At 38.8% G+C, this 20,503-nt stretch overlaps 1 protein-coding gene across 1 annotated transcript in view; it reads left to right on the top strand.

Moving 5' to 3' along the window:
• The window catches only part of birc6 (baculoviral IAP repeat containing 6), a 199,698-nt gene that overhangs the window by 113,772 nt on the left and 65,423 nt on the right, over positions 1 to 20,503 (top strand). Inside the window, exons 56-61 of the mRNA XM_067988688.1 lie at positions 199 to 342; positions 2,985 to 3,114; positions 4,576 to 4,707; positions 6,536 to 6,703; positions 11,655 to 11,828; positions 18,214 to 18,410. Of these exons, the coding sequence (XP_067844789.1) occupies positions 199 to 342; positions 2,985 to 3,114; positions 4,576 to 4,707; positions 6,536 to 6,703; positions 11,655 to 11,828; positions 18,214 to 18,410 (945 nt within the window). The remainder of the gene's footprint in view (positions 1 to 198; positions 343 to 2,984; positions 3,115 to 4,575; positions 4,708 to 6,535; positions 6,704 to 11,654; positions 11,829 to 18,213; positions 18,411 to 20,503) is intronic.

Genomic DNA, 20,503 nt, shown 5'->3' with positions numbered 1-20,503 from the left:
TTCAAATTCTGACAACTGTTTGATTTGATAAGTTGTGCAAGCGTCCAAAATAATCAAAACATAGTTTGAAACAACAGGGTTTTAGTATTTTGCTGAGTTAGGTTTGAATTTTGTGTGAAATATTGGCACATTATCTTTTAAGCAATAAATAGCAATAGACATATAACTTTATCTATTTAAAAATGTCAATATTTTCAGGTTCTGTGTGAATTATTCCAGTCAACACCTCAGCGAGCAAATGTCCCAACGTCTGGAAATATTTCTGGATTTATCAGAAGGCTTTTCTTGCAGCTAATGCTTGAAGATGAGAAAGTGACTGTGTTTCTTCATTCTCCTTGCCCTGTAAGTACTGGTTGACATTGTCAACATAGTTAAGATTTTGAGTGCAGCCTTGAAACAAGGGTGTAAAAGTAGTGCATGATTTCTTTGGGCAAACATGTATCCAGGTATACACTTTACACTGAATGAAATGGTAGGAATGTTTAGAATATAGTGCAAGTGGAGAAAGGGTGGGAGGGGCACACTGATGTGGCAGTAACTAGCAACTCCAGCTGTGTACTCCAGTTCATGAAATTGATACTGGTGAGTACTGCCTAATGTTGTTCAAGCTAGTAGCTCAAGAAAGATGTTCAGTGCAGTGCAAACATCTTAATCTATTGAATCTGGCTGCCCTCACTTGAGTATAATGCATAAGTCACAGTTTAAAACAGGTCTTTATGGCTCATGAACCTGACTGTGCAACATGCACAAAGTTTGTGTTCTTTTGTCACCTAATTTAAAAGTTGTGAATAAAACTTTTTTTAAAACACTGGTGCTATGTATCCACTGTTTTCATGAGGGGGCGGGGGTTGTCAATGTATTCAAGCGGAAAGAATTTGTTTGGAAATTATTATTCTACTTTGAATTGATTCAGCCTCTCGTGCTTAATATTTGCATTCTAATTTTCACAAGTGCAGTTTCAAAAGAGTCTGTAGGCTCCTGTGAGACTAGCTCAATTTAATTTTGGTATTCATTGTTCAGCTGCTGTATTGTCTCCATGGTTTCTTTTGAAATTGTATGCTTTATTTGCACAATTAAAAATGATGGCTAACTTGCACTGAGCACATAAATGTTTTTTCTTTCACACAGTTCATTTAAAAAAAAAACATGGAATCCCATGAAATAAAAACAGAATTTAATTTATTTACTTGTTGTAAACCAGTGCTCTTAATTATAGGAAAATCAGTTCTCTTGCATATTATAGGTGAGGCCAGTGGCTTACTGTTTTCATGAAAAAATTAATGTAATTGCATAACACGATTCCTAAAACATTAGTAAAAAATCTCAAGAATCTTGTGTAATAAAAGTTGAATTTGTTGTCTTCAGTTTCCTTAAACCAGCAGTCATTATAGGTGAATGAAACTGAATCTTGAAACTGAATCTGTTTCCTGGTTTACAGTGTAGTGCTGTATCCACTAGATGGCTTCCTTAGACTTTGCGTTCAATGTTACAAGCAAATTGAATACAAGATACAGGTGTCATACGATTGATATACCTTTTTGCTTTACTTGCACACAGTCACATTGTTAAATTGATTTGCTGAGAAATGCTATGAAGTTCTGGTATCAGCTGCTAACCTTAATTTCAAAGTTGCTTGATTCAGATGATCTAATTATTCAATTTTTAACATTAAATTCCTACTTGATTTCTTTTGCTTAATTCAACTTGTATAATTCAAAATTTCTTTGTGCAAAAAACCTTCAAATTATAAATGCTAAATGTAGGCAAATACAATCTTTTGTAAGAATCATAAATTTCAGCACAGAAAGGAGGCCATTTGCCATTGTGTCAGTGTCAGCGCCCTCTACTGGATTATTGTCCTTTTTCCCTCCCTAATTCTTTCCCTGTGCCCTTTTTAATACCTTTATGTTTAATTCCTATTTAAATATTATGATTGATGACATCTTGGAAATGACTAAACTCATTTGGTTGTTTTTAAGCTTTAGGCCTTTAAAAGAGTGTCGAACCTTTTTTTCTTTTTATTACTAAAACTCCAATGTTTCATTGTCCTTTGTTTAAAGGTGCAACAGAAATGAGGATAAAAGTGTCACGTTCCTGTTTATTGATGGGAGTAAAAATTGACATGTAATGGAAAAGTTTGGAATTCATGAAACAGGAATTGATGCTTTCTACAGTTCTTTTCCTTTTGAGCATGTGATTTTCTAACAAATGGTTACATTTCACCTTCAGCTTCATGTTAGCCATAATATTCTGACCTTGATTCCGGACCTCTGGGTCAGTGACAGAGTTCAGTCAGCACACTGTACTCTTCAATAAAAAACACACATGTTGGAAATGCACAGGTGCACCTGAAAACAAGAGGTTAACAAGAAAAAAGTAATTGTAATTATTCCTGAGGCTCTAAGTTACAAACTATAAGAGCCCTTCATTTTACAGCCTTGTAACTTACATGAAAACATACAAAATTGGGTCTTTTTTGATAGAACAATGCAGATTACAGGACGATAAGTGTTTAAAATAATGAAAGGATAGTACTGCGTAGATATCAGTGGACTGTTTCTGGTAGTTAGGGGATCGAGAATGAGAGGCCATAGGCACAAGATTAAATGTAAGAGATTTAGAACAGAGAGCAGGAGAAACTTCTTCACATAGTTGTGAGGATGTGGAATTCACTTCCAGGGTTAGTGGTTGAGGAAACTGTCAACATTCAAGATTAGATTGGATAGATGGATAAAGAAAGAGGTTGAGAAATGGGAACAGGGTGGGTAAATATGTTTAGAACTATTTGCTTGCATAGAGGATAATTACCGACATGGACAAGTTGGGCCGAATGGCCAATGTCCGTGTTGTCACTTTTATGTATTTCTACGTATCCTCTTAGTGCGATATTTTGTGATGAGCTACTTGTGTCCTTAGTTCTTCAATTAAAATGTGGTAATTAAATCATTGTTGTTTATCCTTCTACTACAATTTTTTCCTTTTAGCTGTATAAAGGCAGAATTAATGCTACTAGCCATGTGATCCAACATCCCATGTATGGAGCTGGACATAAATATCGCACCCTTCATTTGCCAATTTCAACCACATTAGCAGAAGTTTTGGACCGTGTATCAGGTAGATTTGCAAACCTTGTATTGAAACATAATCTTGTACATTTTTCATCGTTTAATCTTTTCTGCACAGATTTAATGGTGTTCATGCAAAAACTGTGACTTTGATGTATTGAATCTGCCCTTTTGAAAAGTAAAATTTATTGGAAATCTTTTCAGTCAGAATTTTAATTGATTTTCTGTACATTCGTGTTACAAAAACCTTGAAGTACCATGATATGAATTCATGCATAATCGTCAGCGGCATTTAAGTTTCTAATATTGATGGAGAGCTTTAGCATTAATGTAGACATTTTTCTGCAGTTAAAATAGTGGACAGCTTACAAGATTATAATGGAATGATTTGTTCAGGAAGTACCAACTCGATATCTTTCATACATGGTGTAGAAAATTGAGGATTATTCTTTCAGTTCTGTGCACGTTTCCCTGTGATGGATTGCATACTTTAAGGTTAAGGAGAAAACTGAATATTCTAAATAGAGATGTGATATTCAACTGGCATTTAAAGCTATAGTAGGTCAGTGGCAATCAGCCATAGATGAGAGCAATTGGGTTGTTAATTGTCATTTGGTATATTGCTGCAAACTGGGTTTCAATGCTTTTCTAAAAAAATAGAAAATATTGCTTGACCCTGATCTAGCTATAAGATACTATTTGAAAACTTTGAATTTCACAGGCTGGCAGATATGACAAAAACCGTGGTCGATCTAAACCTTTAAGCACTTTTCATTTTAAAGTTGAAGTGTTAAATTAGCATTTTTGGTGGTGTTCATTGTTTCCTAAAGTTGTGGCACAGAATTGCAAAAGAATCCATGTCTAATTGACATTTAATGGAAAATATGATTCAACCATCAAGGTCAGTCTCTGTATAGTTAGTGTTACAAATTTTAGCAGTAGGTACTGAGACACTCAGCAAATGTTGTGTACAGTTTGTTAATAGCTAGTGTTTCTCTGATAAATTACCCTTCTCACAGGACCTTGAATAAATAAACTGTTCTTTGCACCTTGCTGTTTCCTTCAAAATATGAGAGTAGCTATGTAAAGTGAGTACTAAACTGGTGCATAAACGGTTGCTATAATGACGCACCGGCCTTGTGCCTCAACAAGAGTCAAGGATGGTTAATAAATAAAGATTGATTGTATTGAAAGGGTGTGTCTGCATACAAAATATTATGCATAGTTCAGTAGCTCATGTAACTCTGGTTATTAGGAGAGAAAAGTACAAAATGCATCTTGTTTTCTATTAGTTTATAACAGTGATGATTGGCAGAGAATCCATGGTTTTCTAATAAGCTGTTCCTTGGATAGGTAAAACATGGATCTATTTCAGCGATGTCAAACTCAAGGGAGTGAGGTGGGGGGAGTTATTTGCCATTTTTATCAGGAACCTGAAGGGAGGATTATTTTAAAGTTATGTTTGGAGTTTACGCCCTTGACACATGCTATGTATTTTTGCACATGTTAGATACACCAAGTATCACTGCAAAATTAATCAGTGAGCAAAAAGAAGAAAAGGAGAAAAGGAACCAAGAGGAGAAAGACAAGTTGAAGAATGATAATGGCTTCCAAGACAACTACAGTGTTGTTGTTGCCTCAGGTAATTAATGTTTGTGATACATCGGTGCTCACCCAGTTCTGTATATGCTGCTTCATTGTTTTATAATCTAAACTCCCTCCAGCTAATGGCAGTCTCTTCAGGTAATCATACAGAAAAAGATTCAGTTGCTTTTTAATTAATTTCAGAATGCAGAATAATCAAGCTAATTTCTGATGCATTGTGAATTATTTGCATTGTGGCAGAACAAATACATTCTATTTCTATAACCTTTTGTTCTGATGGAAGATTATTTTAGGCTGCCCAAATAGAATGCAGTGGGCGATGTTTCAAATTAATTTGAACCGTGGTGGACGGTGCTGTTAGAACATAGGTTATCTGCATTATATCAATGTGATCTAATTTACATTTGTGCTGTTCTTCAAATACAATGAGATTTGTAGATCCCAGTTTTGTCATGGGAGGAGAGAGAAGTAGGAGAATAAAATAGCCAGGTTGACTAATTCAATTATCCTACACATCTTTTCTGGATTGATTCTTGTATGATCTGAGATTGTTCCTTTTAGACTTTTGAGTTTCATTTGCAGGTGCAGAACATTTGGTGCAGTGAATCACCTTGCTGATATCCAGTATTGTCTGGAGATGTGTGGGTGACTTCAGTGTCTCACAAGTCACCTGGTCACATTATTTGTCTTCCTACCCCTTCCACCTGTGAAAATCTTGTTCTTATCAAGACAAGGGATGTGGATGCTGGGTAATGGAACATTTCACCATTTCAGGCACCCAGTGTCTATCAAGTGTACCACGGCCAGGCGTGGAGTGTAATTCCCTGTACTCTGCTGGAACAATTTGCCTGAACATCAATCTCTGATCCTTTCTGCATCAGTGTGGCATTCTCCCTCGCCGCCTTCCATTTTCCACACCAGCCATTCTGGTGACTTCTGATTGAAAGTATTAATTTCTGCCATATGGATAGTTTTGTCCTGCATAGTCATGCCCACTAGGATCTGGGTTGAAATTCCTGGATGTGCTTCACATAAAAAGTTTTCAAGACGTTCAAAGCCAGTTCATACTTTTCTATTTACATACTTGAATTTACCAGGGTTTTTTTTGCTGTGCAACATCGCGTGTTATTAAGATATAAAAGCCGGATCTGAATTAAGCTTCCAGAAGTAACCTTGCTCACCTGAATGTATTCCAGTAACAACATGCTAACATAGTGATGGCTGGCTAAAAATGGTTTCTCGCTACTTATGTGAATCCCATAATAAATTGTGTTCATAGATTACAACTGTGTTGCTAAAATTAGAGAGTGAAAGTCAAAGGGAGCATTTTTTGTTCAAAAGTATTCCCTCATTTTAAATTGGGAGGTATAATGTCTCAAACAATAGTCTGATTTTTTTTTTTAAAAACTTCAATTTCTCATCTCTATAGATGCCACTAATTTGTGTCTCCTGTCTGGTTGGTTGCTCTGTGACTCTGCTAGAAAGGAGGTATCCTTGAATGGCTCCATTAAAGGCATTGTCTAAACCGATCAGATCATCATCTGGGCATTGCAGTAAAGCTTTTTAATATTTTTAAAAATCCTTCTGTGGAAGAGAGACTGGCGAGGCTTATGCTGCTTTCTGAGTAACTGCTTTTCTGTGTGCTCATAAATATTAACTTGCCAGCTCATTAACGTTGTAACTTTTTAGTAGATTTGAGCCACACTTCACTAATATCATCCTGTCGTCGGACATTGGGGTTCCTTCTTGTGCTGAAAGTGTCCACATGTCTGCTGTCTGTCAAGCTATTTGCCTTTAAAACTAAGTGAAGGATATTTTATTTTGAGTGTTTGTCACTGGACTTACACTGTGTCATACTTTATCAGGACTGAAGTCCCAGTCGAAGAGAGCCGTTTCATCTACGCCCCCACGACCACCATCTAGAAGAGGGAGAGTGATGACGGATAAGTTGGCAACTGCTTCATCAGCAACAGAATCTGCTAACAAAACAATTAGTGTCCCTGTGTTCCATTTGTACCACAAACTTTTACCAGGTGAGTAAATGCTACTAGTCAATTAATACTCAAAATGGTAATAGTTTACTATAAATTACAACCTGCACTGTCAAAGCTTTTATCACAAGCTACTTATAGATGTGGAAGGTCATTTGACCCATCTCTTGACCATCCAGAAAGTCCCTACGTTTCCCCCCCCACTATGCCGGTGGAACTGGCTATGCCCCGAGATGGTGATGGAGGAATTTGGGACATTGGCTGATAGGCATATTCACAAAATCATACCTATGTCAGGCTGTTGCTTGACTAGTCTGTGGGACAGCTCTCCCAACTTTGGCACCAGTCCCTAGATGTTAGGATGTTGCAGGGTCAACTGGGCTAGGTGTGCCTCAGTCATGTCCTGATTCGATGCCTATATCGCAGCTGACTGGTCAGTCTCGTTTTATTCTTGTTATTTGCAGCAGTTTTGATATAGCTGAGTGGCATGCTCGGCCATTTCAGAAGGCAGTTGAGAGTCAACCACATTGATGTGGAACTAGTGTCACAAATAGGCCAGACCGTTTGAGGATGGTCAGATTTCCTTCCCTAAAGGACATTAGTCAACCAGTTGGGTTTTTACAACAAGCCAACAGCTTCATGGTCACTAACCGATACCAGGTTTTTATTTCCCAGATTTTTAAAAACTGAATTCAAAGTCTCATATTGCCATGGTGGGATTTAAACCTTTTTCTCTGGATTATTAGTCCAGGCCTCTGGATTCCTAATCCAGTGACCACTATACTACCATACCCATTTAGTTTGAGCTTGCATCAAAATGTTGAGTTTGAGGCACACACCAGGATGTGAGCACGATTAACGCTTTAATGCATTATTGAGAGAGCTGCATTGTCTGAAGTGCCGTCCTTCAAATGCGCCATTAAAGTGAGACTGTACCTGCCCGTTCAGGTGGCTTTTTAAAATATTTATTCTGTCCTGATAGACTAGTAAGCATATTGTATATTCACTTGGTACAAGATGTATGATCTTCTGGTTTACACTGAGTCTACAGCACAGTAGCAGGCCATTTGGCCCAACTGATCTATGACGCAGCGAGAGAGTGGTGGACACAGATTCAATCGTGGCTTTCAAAAGGGAATTGGATAAGTACTTGAAGGGGAAAAAAATGACAGGGCTACGGGGGAAGGGCATGGAAGTGGGACTAGCTGGATTGCTCTTGCAGAGAGCCGGCTTGGGCTTGACGGGCCGAATGGCCTCCTTCTGTGCTGTAACCATTCTATGACTGGGTTTATGCTCCACATGAGCCTCCTCCCTCCCTATTTCATCAAACCCTATCAGCATACCGTTCTATTCCTTTCTCCCTCGTGTGGTTATCCAGCTTCCCCTTAATGTATCTGCTATTTGCCTCAACTACTTGTGGTAGTGTTCCATGTTCGTACCACTCTGGATAAAGATTTCTCCTGAATTCCCTATTGGATTTATTAGTGACTATCTTATATTTATGGCCTCCAGTTTTGGATTCCCACACAAGTGGAAACATTTTCCCTACGCCTGCCCTATCAAACCCTCTTATTATCTTAAAGACCTCTATTCGGTCACTCCTCAGCCTCCTTTTCTAGAGAAAAGAGCCCCAGCCTGTTCAGCCTTTCCTGATAAGTATATCCTCTCAGTTCTGCTTTCATCCTTGTGAATCTTTTTTGCACCTTATCCAATGCCTCTATATCTGTTGTATAATATGGCGACCAGAACTGTGCACAGTACTCCCAAGGGCAGTCTAACCAAGGTTCTGTACAAGTTTAACATCATTTCTCTGTTTTTTCAAATCTTTCCCTCTAGAAATGAACCTCAGTGCTTGGTTTGCCTTTTGTACGGCCTTATTAACCTGCCTCGCTACTTTTAGTGATTTGTGTATCTATACCCCAAGGTCCTTTTGCTCCTGTACCCCATTTAGACTCTTAATATCCAAGCAGTATGTGGCCTCCTTATTCTTCCTACCAAAATTGCACCACCTCACACTTAATATTGAAATTAATTTGCCAATTACACGCCCATTCTGTAACTTTAATCTTGTATTTGGATGCAGTCTTCATTTTGTATTAACTGCACCCCCCAATTTGGTGTCATCCGCAAAATTTTGAAATTGTACTTTCAATTCCCGTCCAAATCGCTAATGTAAATTGTGAACAACAGTGGTCCCAGCACAGATCCCTGTGGAACACCACTTCCCACTTTTTTGCCAGTCTGAGTAGCTACCCTTAACTCCTCTCTTTTTCTGTTTTGTAGCCTGCTTGCTATCCATTCTGCTACCTGTCCCCTGACTTCACATGCTCTGACCTTAGTCATGAGTCTACATTGCGGTACCTTATCGAAGGCCTTTTGAAAATCCAAATATATTACATCTACTGCATTACCCTTGTCTACTCTTTCTGTTACTTCTTCAAAGAATTCAATAAGGTTGGTCAAGCATGACTTTCCCTTCTGAAATCCGTGCTGACTATTCTTTATTATATTTTAGTTTTCTATATGCTTTTCTATTACATCTTTGAATAATGATTCAATTATCTTTCCTACCATCGACGTTAGCCTAACTGGTTTATAGTTCCCCGGAATTGTTCTACCTCCTTTTTTTAAATATAGGATTAACATTAGCTGTCCGCCAGTCCTCTGGCCCAATTCCCTTTTCTAATGAATTTTTATATATCTGTAATAGTGCCTCTGTTATTTCTTCCCTAACTTCTTTTAATCGCGGATGCAATCTATCCGGACCAGGGGTTTTATTCTCTCTAAGTTTGATTAGTTTATCAATTATCTCCCCCTTTCTATCTTAAATGCTTTTATATCTTTTTTGTTCTCCTCTTCTAATGTCATGCCCACCTTGTTAGTCTCCCTGATAAATATTGAGACAAAGTAGCTACTCAATATCTCTGCCATTTCTCTGTCATTACCTGTGAGTTTATCTTGTGCATCCCTCAGTAACCCTGTCTGTATCCTGATATTTTTCTTTTGTTATTTGTGTCTAGAATACTTTGCTAATTCTTTTTATATTCTTTGATTTAGTTTTGTAGTTCCTTTTTGCTTTCCTAATTGTATTTTGACTTTTTTCCAAACCTCTTCATATTCCCTTTTGTCATCCTCTCCTTCATTGTCTGTGTACTTAGAGTATGCCTTTTTTTTCAGTTTCAATTTTACCCTTATCTCTTTATTCACCCATAGTGTTTCGTTATTCACTAGATTTTTTTTTAAGAGGAATATATTTCTCTTGAACTCTATTACCATTTTAAGTATTTCCAGTGCTGTCCTATCTTTTTGTCTATCTTTTTTTTCCCACTTTACTGTCCCTAGTTCCATTCTCATCCCCTCAAAGTTAACTTTTTCCCCAATCTATTACTTTGGTCTTTTGTCTTACTTATGTCTTTCTCGATCATTATTTTAAATCTTATTATGTTATCGCTATTGCCTAGATATTCCCCAACGCTTACTTCTCTATCTGTTCTGGTTCATTTCCCATTACTAGATCCAGTAGTGATTCCCCTTTTGTTGGGCTTCTCACATACTGGGTAAGAAAGGAGTCATGTACACACTTTTTAAAAAAAAAACTCCATTTCCCATTCCCTACCTCTTGCCAGTTTATTTGGGGTCGTTGAAATCTCTCATGGTTATTATTCGATGTTTTTTACTCATTTCATGAATTTATCTATATATTTCTTCCTCTACTTCCCTTCCACTTTTAGGTGATCTGTCGAATATACCTAATTAACGTGATCGATCCCTCCTTATTCTTTGTCTCAATCCATATGGCTTCTGTTTCTAAATATTACTTATGTCCTTTTTTTCCTATTGCTATTATATTGTCCCTAATTAGTACAGCTATCCCCCCCGACTCCCACCACCTTCCTTCCCTATCCTTTCTAAATACGTTACATCCTGCAATATTTAACTGCTAGTCCTGTTCTTTATGTAACCACGTCTCAGTTATTCCTACTACATCTGGTTCCTCGCTACCAATTATTACCTCCAGTTCCTATGTTTTGCTTCGGATGCTGTGCACATTGCTTTGCAGGCAATTTAATTTGTTTTTACATCGAGTCTGCAGCACAGAAACAGGCCATTCAACCCAACTGATCAATGCCGGTGTTTTTGCTTCACACAAGCCTTCTCCCACCCTACTTTATCTAACCCTATGACCATATCTTTCTATTCCTTTCTCCCTCGTGTGCTTATTTAGCTTCCCCTTAAATGCATCTATGCGATTTGCCTCAACTACTCTTTGTGCTAGCGCGTTCCACATTCTTGCCATTCTTTGGGTAAATAAGCTTTAATAATTGTTCCCCTCACTTTATTTTTAAGTCATTTTGTACTTATGTTCTATAGCTGTGTATTTATTCCTCGGTTGTCTATTATCCTTAGTCATTACCTTGGTCTGACCTTTACTCTCATCTCCCATTTCTTTAATCTTCAGACTTGTTATTTTCACCGGATCCCTCCCACCCTCTTACTTGTTTAAAGTCCGATCCACAGCCCTATTCTTTCTGCTAGGACACTGGTCCCATTCCGGTTCAGGTGGAGCCTGTCCCAGCAGTATAGCTCCTCCCCATCCTAGTACTGGTGCCAGTGCCCCATGAAATGGAACCCCTCCTTCCCACACCAGGTCTTTCAGCTACACAGTCACCTTCCTGATCTGTCTATCCCTATGTCAATTAGCACATGGCTCGGGTAGTAATCCCAAGATTACCACCCTTGAGGTCCTGTTTTTAATTTAGTTCCTAACATCTGATATTCTTTTAGCAGGACCTCCTTCCTTTTCTTCCGTATGTCATTGGTCCCAACATGGACCACGACAAATGGATTCCCCCCCCCCCCCTTTTCCAAGTTCCTCCTTGGGAGTTGTAATGTGTTGACAGAACCATATGTCTTTGTATTCTAACATTCAAAGAATATAATCCATTTAATAATTAATTAGATGTCTCAAAATAACCATGATGTTGTTTCCTAGGTCAACCACTGCCAGCAGAGGTGACACTAGCCCAGCTGTTGACTCTGTTGTATGACCGCAAACTCCCTCAAGGCTACCGGTCGATAGATTTAACTGTCAAGCTAGGTTCTAAAGTAATCTGTGACCAAGGATTGTCGAAAACGGACTCATTTAAGCGTCTTCGCACGGACAAAGGTATATTTGTTTTCTCTCTTTCATTGACCACCTGCTCTTACATTCCTGCAGTGTCTTTGCACAGCAATAAAGCCTCCTTCTCCACTTTGTTTGCTGCCCCCACTGGTGACTCAGTCAATGTCAGCCCCAGTACTGGCAGAAGGTCCAATGGGGACACTTTTTTGTCTCACTTGGTGCATGTGCAAGAGAATTTAGGAGGGTTTTTCACTTCTCCATCTCCTCCAGAATTTAGCAGAGTGAGGTTCTTGAGAAATACCAACTTCGGTGAAGTGCAGAAGTTGGTGTTTATAGAGGCTGCAGAAAGTGTCGTTAGCCCAGGAAATCGTGGTTTTAATTCTTGGATTCCCAAAAAGCATAGGGATGGGGATTTTGGCTGGCCCATCACCCCTTCCATCATGAAAGATGAGCTCAAGATGGTAAAACTTCCACAGCTGGTGTACATGGAAGTCTGCCCCACAGCTGTCAATCACAAGGATGCAAATTTAGGAAAGTTCCATTTACAGCAAGTGCAGATTCTGTCCTTTGCAGAATCCCATTTTCAGGACGGATTTGGGATCCATTTCAACCTACCAGCTGAGTTTCAAACCCCATATCCAATCCATCAACAAGAATGCTCACTTCCACAGCACCTGCCTCACTTCAACTACCACTGAAACACAGCTCCAGACTCTTCCAGTACCCTCCCTGCTGACTTCCTGAGCTCTGAGCTCATCAGGTGGAGCTTGACCATGAAAAATGCTTCTGTCCACATTCTGTCCCACTCACCCATCGCTCTCAGGCTTGCTGACTTCCATTGGCTCCCGATCCCCAACATTTCAAATCTTCATCCTCCATTTAAAAATCCCAGTTCTCTTTGGTTCTATGACTCTGGCAACCTGTGCAATCTTTTCTCCACCCAATCCTCCGTTGGTGGTTGAATCTTCAATTACCTTGGCCATATACTCTGGAACAATGCCCCTAAACCCGCTCGTTATGCTGCAACGGTGCCTTCAGCCTTTTACACCCTAAGCTCTGGAATTCCCTTCCTGTCTCCACCTCCTTTTAAGAACCACCTTAAAACTTGCCTCTTTGACCAAGCTTTTAGTCACCTGACCTAATATCTCCTCCTTTGGCTCGGTGTCAATTATTGTTGTCTTACGCCCCTGATAAAGTGTCTTGGGAAGTTTTCCTACATTAAAGGTGTTATATAAATGCAAGTTGGTGTTGTTGTCCCTTCCCTCCTTTTGAAAATCTTCTCTCAACTTTTCAATCATGCTTTATCTCTCTTAAATCTTTTACTACTGCTCTCTGTCCATTTCTCCTCTGTGAAGTGCCTTGGGATGCATTCTGTGCTAAAGGTGCAATATAAATGCAAGTGCATTGTCATTTCTTTGGAATATTCTATAATATGTTGCATTTTAATGTGTGCTTTAAACATCAGGAACAAACTAGGAGAACATAGGTTAGTAGAGTGCAGATGCAGTTCAATACAGAGAAATGTGAAATAGTACATTTTGAGGAAAAGAACAGTGAAAGAAAGAATATTATTAATGGAGGAAGAGAGAGACCAACTCCTAGGTTGTAAATATGTGGATCTTTTAACTTGGGAGTGTAATTAGAAAAGGCTATAAAAAGACAATTGGAGTTCTGGATTTTCTACGTAGCGGAATTGAATACAAAGGGTAGGAAGTGATGAATTTGTGCAAGACATTGATTCGGCTACAGTTGGAGTATTGTGTGCAGTTTTAGGCACCCATTAAAGGGAAGGATATTAGCTGTGGAAAGGGTAAGACGATGATTCACTATAGTATCAGGAAAGGATGTTATAGTTGGGAAGAAAGGGCTCAAAATAGTGGGGTTTTTTCACTGCAATAGAGAAGGTTAAAAGGAATTCTAGTAGAAGTTTTTAAATTATGAAAGCTTCGTGAAACATATCAACTGGTTGTGGTATCGATACAAAGGGGGACATAAATGTAAGATGATCACTGGAACAATAGGGAAAATTAGTTTTAAAAATTCACAGAGGCAATTGGATAAGAAAAAGAAGAATCTGAAGATATGGGTAAAGAACAGGGAAATGGGATTAAAGTAGGTCGCACACTTTAAGATCTAGTATCGGCATGTCCTTCTGTTCTATAATTTGACATTGGTTTACAATCTATCTCCTTATGGACATGGATTTGCACAAATGTAGAGTTTCAGTTCAGTTTAGATCAGTAAAGCCATGGCGGTAGTCCAAGCCTGGTTTAAATTCTTTACAGATTTTTTTTTAATGTGCAATAATCAGTAATTTTACAAATTTGTATTTAATATCTCTGTACAGCTGGTTAGTTTCACTTACTGCATACAGTTTTTGGCATCGGATGTATTGCAGTTTGGTGTGATTGTGCAGTTTAAGAAATTTGAGGTCTCCAGAGCATGTGGAAAAGTTTAATCACTTTAGTAGCATTGCTGTTTATTGGAAGAATAGTAACTAATTCTGGATGAAGAACAGCTTATACCACAGTCGTGCCACACTGAACAAAACAGTGCACTCCATTCCACACAGTTGAGACTGGGACTTTGATTCCACTCCCCCTCTCACTCCCCTGTATTCTGTTCCCAGCCCCTGCCAAGAAGCAAATTAACTTTCCAAAATCATCAGCTACCCTCCTGTACTGACAGCTATTGTCTGCAGCTGTATTTTAAAGGAAAAAGAGGCTTTGTGTATTTTATAGACAGATGACTTAATTTTTTGTACCTTTTGCATAATATACCATTTTATCTATGGAGCATAACCAGAAGCAATTGGTTAGCTCTGCAAATTATTCAGATTATTTGCTTCTCGCCCTCCCCTCCTCCTCCGCGCCCTTGCGCCGCCCTCCTCTTCTGCGCACTCCTTATTATTTAGTCTCTGTCAAGTTGCTGCGTGGAAAGATTGAGCAGAGGCAGCTTAAATTTTGCACTGACTCAATTTTTTTTTCCCATGCGTGAAGCCCACCAAAGCCAGAAATGTAAAGATTTAGTATTAATTATGAGGTGTACAAAAGCAGTATATTTCGCAGTTTCCTTTTGCACATCCTGTACAAAAACAGATGTAGGTTTAGAAGGTGCAGCATTCACAAAATTAGCAGCCTTTTATGCATTTTGTTTCACATGCCGTAGAAAATCTGACGCCTGCATAGCCAACAGAGAAAGTTCTCATGGTTACTTGAATCCAAGACAAAGTAGAATAGTTCTCAACCAAACCAACTCTGGTGACGACCAATTTATTCAGAGTTGAGAAAGGCAGACTTGCATTTGGAAATCCAAATGCAGAATCCTGGTAGGCTGCCAAGTTGGAGCCAGAATGTGCAAATTCTCACAGCAAAGGTATCCTTTTTTCCCCATTAAGAAGTCCAAATTTTAGAGTTTGCAGTGTATAAGCTGTATCTTAAAAGTAATCCAATCAGTAGTAGACACCCATCTGGTATACTGGGACTGCTTTACATAAGGGTAGGGCAGGTATGAAATAGTGTGCAGTGTTATCTGTCAGGGACATTAAACTGTTGTTATAGCAGTTGTGCAAACAACGGAGCTGCAGTATCAGAGATGGCAGTGACTTGGATATGACAGGTGGGTCTGTCAATGGAATAATGATGTCCTCATTCCTGACCATATTCAGGATATAATAAGTATGTAGGGTCACAGTACACCACAGAGGTAGTTTAGGTCCTCTCCTGTCTCTTGCATGCCTCCCCCCCACCCCTTCTGATAATTAGACGACAAGGGTTGCTGAAGTAGTATCCAATGGAGTTATTCCAAGAAATAAACTTCATATGACCCAGGATTGCAGCAAAACTTAAGGCTGAAGACTGCAGCTATCTGTTTGGTCCAGTATGAAGGGGGACTACAAGCAGACTTGAATTACTGGCTGTCTCTGCAGCATTTTCTTTTTGCTGCTTTTTCTTTCTCAGCATTTAGTCTACCCTGAAGCAAACAGCATCACGTTTTTTAAAATGCAGTTTGAGTTGGAGAGAGGGAAACAGACAAGAGAATAGCAAAATCTATTGCTCTTTGTAAAAATAAACTGAATGTTTTAGTTATTAGAGGCTTAGCAGGTTATAACGTTTTCAGCTTGTGGCAATTTCTCATCTGTGATTAAATGTAATACCTTTTAGGCACCCACAAAATTTGTAACCCAAATTCTAATATGAGCACATGTGTAGGACCACTCAGCCTACCCATTTTTAGAGTGGATTAGATTCTAATCTGAGGCTCCATTACAGTGCATGTGACAGTTGTAGTTTTGTTCCAAACTCAATAGATGACTTTATGGATAAACACACTTTGAAATCTTGGTACCAACCTGCTGGAATTTTTAAAAATCCATTCTCTGGATATGGGCCTCGCTGACTTGGTCGACATTTATTGCCCATCCAAAGTTGCCCTTGCTTAATTTTACACAAGAAATAAAAAGAAAACTACAAATGTTGGAAATTATAAATACAAACAGAAAAGCTGGAAATACACAATAAGTCCATCGGTATCAGAAGAGAAAGGATGTTTTGGGTGTAAACTTTCCTCTACTTGGTATTTGTAGCATTTTCTGTCATTAGTTTGGTTCTACACCAGCTTATTTGTCCATCATTTGTCCAAATGATATCTACCAATGTCTAGATCCTAACCTTGAGGGATGGCCTATCTGGTTGTGTTGGGCTCAGCAAGACTATTAAATGAACTGCTTGAGAGATCAGTCTCATTTGGTGACTATGCAATTTTGGCATCTCGGAAGATGGGATGTTACTTTGCAGGGTGTGGGGGTGGAGAAGGCATGATTTCATTGGGAGAGTGAAGATGATGTGTTGGGAATGACATGATAGACTTTATCCTCTAAAGTCTTCAATGCGCCATCACCTTCCAGGTTTGTGTGCATCTCTGCTGCAGCTGTTCAAATCGTACAGTCTGGTTTATGCCCTTTTTACACACATGGCCCTAGTCATGAATGACATCCTCTATGGCTGTGACTGTTGCATTATCTTTCCTCATCCTTTGTGACCTTTCTGCACTGATTGACATGGTTGACCACCTTGTGCTCCTCCAGTGCTCCTCTTCCATTATTCAGATCTAATACATGTATCTATTCCTACCTACCTGAATGTAGCCAGTGCATTTCCCGCAATGGCTTCTATTCCTAATCGACATACTACCTTTCGGTGGAATAATTCGCAGGTACAGGATTACCTTTGCAACACTGCCCAAATCCACTGGTTTCTCTGCCTCTGTAGGAATTCTTATTCATGTGTTTATCACCTCCAGACATGACTATTTCAAGACACTCACTGGCCTCCCATCCTCCATAAACTCCAACTTGTTCTAAACTCTGCCGCACATTCTATACTGCTGTAAATCCTGCTCTACAGTTACCGTTGTCCTCATTGCACTACAGTAGCTTCCCATCCACCAATGCCTTAAATTTAAAATCCTTATCTATAAACCCCTCTGGCCGTTGCAGTCTTCAACATTATAGCTCCTACCCCCAATCCCCAAAACTCAGTTCCTCTGACTCCAGTCTTCTGTGCAATTCCCCCTCACTTTACCCCCACCTTTGGTGGAAGAGCTTTCAGCCTCCTTATCTGGCTTCCTACAATTCCCTCCCTAAACTACTTCACCTCTATCCCTACCTTTTTGCAAAACTTTCTTGAAATCTGCCTTCTCAACCAACAGTTGGTTACCCCTCCCAATCTCTCCCCTTCCTGGTTTAGCATCTTGTTTCCTTGCACCTACTTTTTGAAGTGCTATGTAAATGCAAATTGGTAGTGATATCCTGAAAAGGTTTCTTTGGCTTTTCCTAGTTGTGCATTTTCCCTATAGTATGTGTTAATTTGAAGAATCAGACTTAATACTTGAAGAAATATGGTGGCAGAGTTGAATCAAAATTGTGTGTATGTGGTGCACAATATTAATGGCTTACATCGCACAAATGTGAAATAGGTTTAGCTGACCCAAGCTCAAATATGTCAAATTTCACTTTGTAGCTTAAAATCTCAAAATAGTTGGAACTTGGATTTCTTTGACTTCACCATCTTGAGTTTTAAATTGCTTGTTTAAATTTAACATCTTTTAATTAATGAATGGAGTCTGTTTGAGTCATACTGAGGAACTGTCTGGATAATAAAAACTAGATCTAAAACAGTGTTCCAATCAAACTTCAGGCTACAAAATAGCCTCAGAATTTTGATCAAATTTTCAGACTTCTAATTGTATTTTAAATGTATTTCTGTAATGCCTGCTCACTTACATGACCTATATAACTTCTGCAGTGCAAGTTTGTGAACTTCCCTTATCTAACTCTTAATGGGTCTATTCAATACCAGTTCCTTGCTGTGGCAGTATTTTATATTTTTCATGCTTTGGTAGGCTAATTTATATCCACTATTTCATGCAGAGCTTGGAGATGGGCTAACCAGCTGTCCTGAAGATGAAGTGTTGCAACCAAGTGATGACTGCATAGATAGTGCTCTGGATGAGTCTTTGCTTGAAACAAATCCTATCCAGTCTCCACTTCAAGTGTTTGCTGGCATGGGTGGGTTAGCACTCATTGCTGAAAGGCTGCCAATGTTGTATCCTGATGTTATCCAGCAAGTAAGTGACATTTCTGCTGATGTATTCTGCAATCATTTATCACACTCACCTGACACACAAACATATTTGAAGTTTTAGCATGTTCTAGTGAAACAATAGATGTGATTAGAACCTCCAGCTTATGACAACTTTTCCCAGTCTTAGTGGAAACTTACACTTCTCCTAATGCTGACATAGCACATTGCTCTAGTTATGATGCCATAAGAGTGTTAGGCCTTAGGTTTGCACCTATGAATTCTTGACTTTTGTTGCTCTGTTGAGGGTCAATGGTTCAGTGCTCCTCTGGAGGAAGGGAGAAGAAATGGGAGGGAACTCTCCCTTGTGCATGCTTCTTCACAACTGGTTCGAGTAGCTCTGAAAGGTCTGGGAATAGGTTGCCTGCCCTGCCTCTTAGCTGGGGTGCGGGTGATGAATGACACAGCAGGAACTTGAGAAGGAGAGGATATAAAATAGGAGAGTTCAATTCCCCAGAATGATGAACCCCTGTTGGGAGTCACGTTGTTAGATTGTTAATTTTCTACATACTTTCAGGACAAAGAGTGCAGCATTTGGCATGGTTGAAAGTTTCCACTTAAAGTTGCAGCATGCTCCAGTATTTAACATCTGATCTAATCAGTGCTCAAAAATAGCCATTTTGTAGAAAAACCTTTTGTGGGAATTTGCTTGACACAGCTCTATCCTGGTCCATCGTTCCGATGTGCAGTTCACTGGTTCAAGTTTATCTGAAGAAGTTAGCAGCTATACTTCCAAATTGAAACTTACCTAACAAGTAATGCAGCTGATTACCTTTTGCTGCCTCTCCCAGAATGTTGTGACTGATCCAAAAACCTTTTGTAGTGGTTATGATCTGGAATGCACTGCCCGAGGGGGTGGTGGAGGCAGATTCAATCATGGCCTTCAAAAGGGAACAGAATAAGTATTTGAAAGGAAAAAAATTTGCAGGACTACGGGGAAAGGGCGGGAGAGTGGGACTAGCTGGATTGCTCTTGCATAGAATGGCCTCCTTCCGTACTGTAATCTTTAAGATTCTATAGTATTGTCGTGATTGCACTATGCTACTACTTGATTCAGTTTTGCCTTTGCTTGGTGAAGCAAGTATAATATTTTCAAGAAAATGGAGGAAACATTCAGCAGATCAAGCAGCATCTATGGCGAGAGAAACATTGACTGTATTTCTTTCTCCACAGATGCTGCCTGACCTGCTTAGTGCATCCAACATTTTGTGTTCTTATTTCAAATTTCCAGCATCTGCAATATTTTGCTTTTGTTATATTTTCAATGGTAGATTGTATTTCAACAGTGATGAAATGTTAAGTCAATGAAATGATACTATAATAGGTCCATCTTAAAGTAAATAAATAATTTTGACACATGAAGTGGAATCTTTGGATGGCAAATAGCTCAATCAACTATTAAACAAGATTAATTTTCTAAATGATGGAGCATTCTATATAGAAGATAACCCATTGATACTGGTGTAAAAGCTGCTGAATCCCATAATAATGTGACCAGCAGTGGGATTTTGAAAATCTATTTATCTGAATGTTTGATTTAAATTTATATACCCAGTCAAATAGAATTTATAAAACTCAATTGCCTGAACATTTTGAATCTTGACGGGATGCCAAACCTCCGAGAAATGAACAAAAGAAGCTTTGCCTGTTTGAATCCCTGATTGAGTGTAACAATTATTAAGCCTGAATTATTCTGACTGAATTCACTATAATTTAAATATTTGAATTTGATTGTACAGCAAAGTTAATGATGGAAAAGTAAAATTCTTTCACAGCTGGTGTTCAGCTGCAGTTATAGATGCTGGCGATAAATGCAGTCTATTTGTCCGTTTTATGAGCAAAAATGTAACTGCAGTGTTTAAGGTGAAACTCTTAACTATTGAGATTGCATTAAATGAACAGATACGGGATAAATATTGGAAAAACAAGGGCATTTGTAAGTTATATAATCAGTTTCACTAAGAAATCTCCTTTGGTTTGGGAAATAGTTTTCCTAATTTTTTATGCATTGATTAAAATACAAATGGGTATTGTGTTCACAGGAAAACCAAGCCAAGTATTTTAGTGCAAATTTTGTCA

Source organism: Heptranchias perlo, chromosome 8 (genome assembly GCF_035084215.1).
Source record: "Heptranchias perlo isolate sHepPer1 chromosome 8, sHepPer1.hap1, whole genome shotgun sequence".
Lineage (NCBI taxonomy): Eukaryota > Metazoa > Chordata > Chondrichthyes > Hexanchiformes > Hexanchidae > Heptranchias > Heptranchias perlo.
Note: the sequence above shows the minus strand (reverse complement) of the source record. Positions and strands in the feature narration are given on the sequence as shown.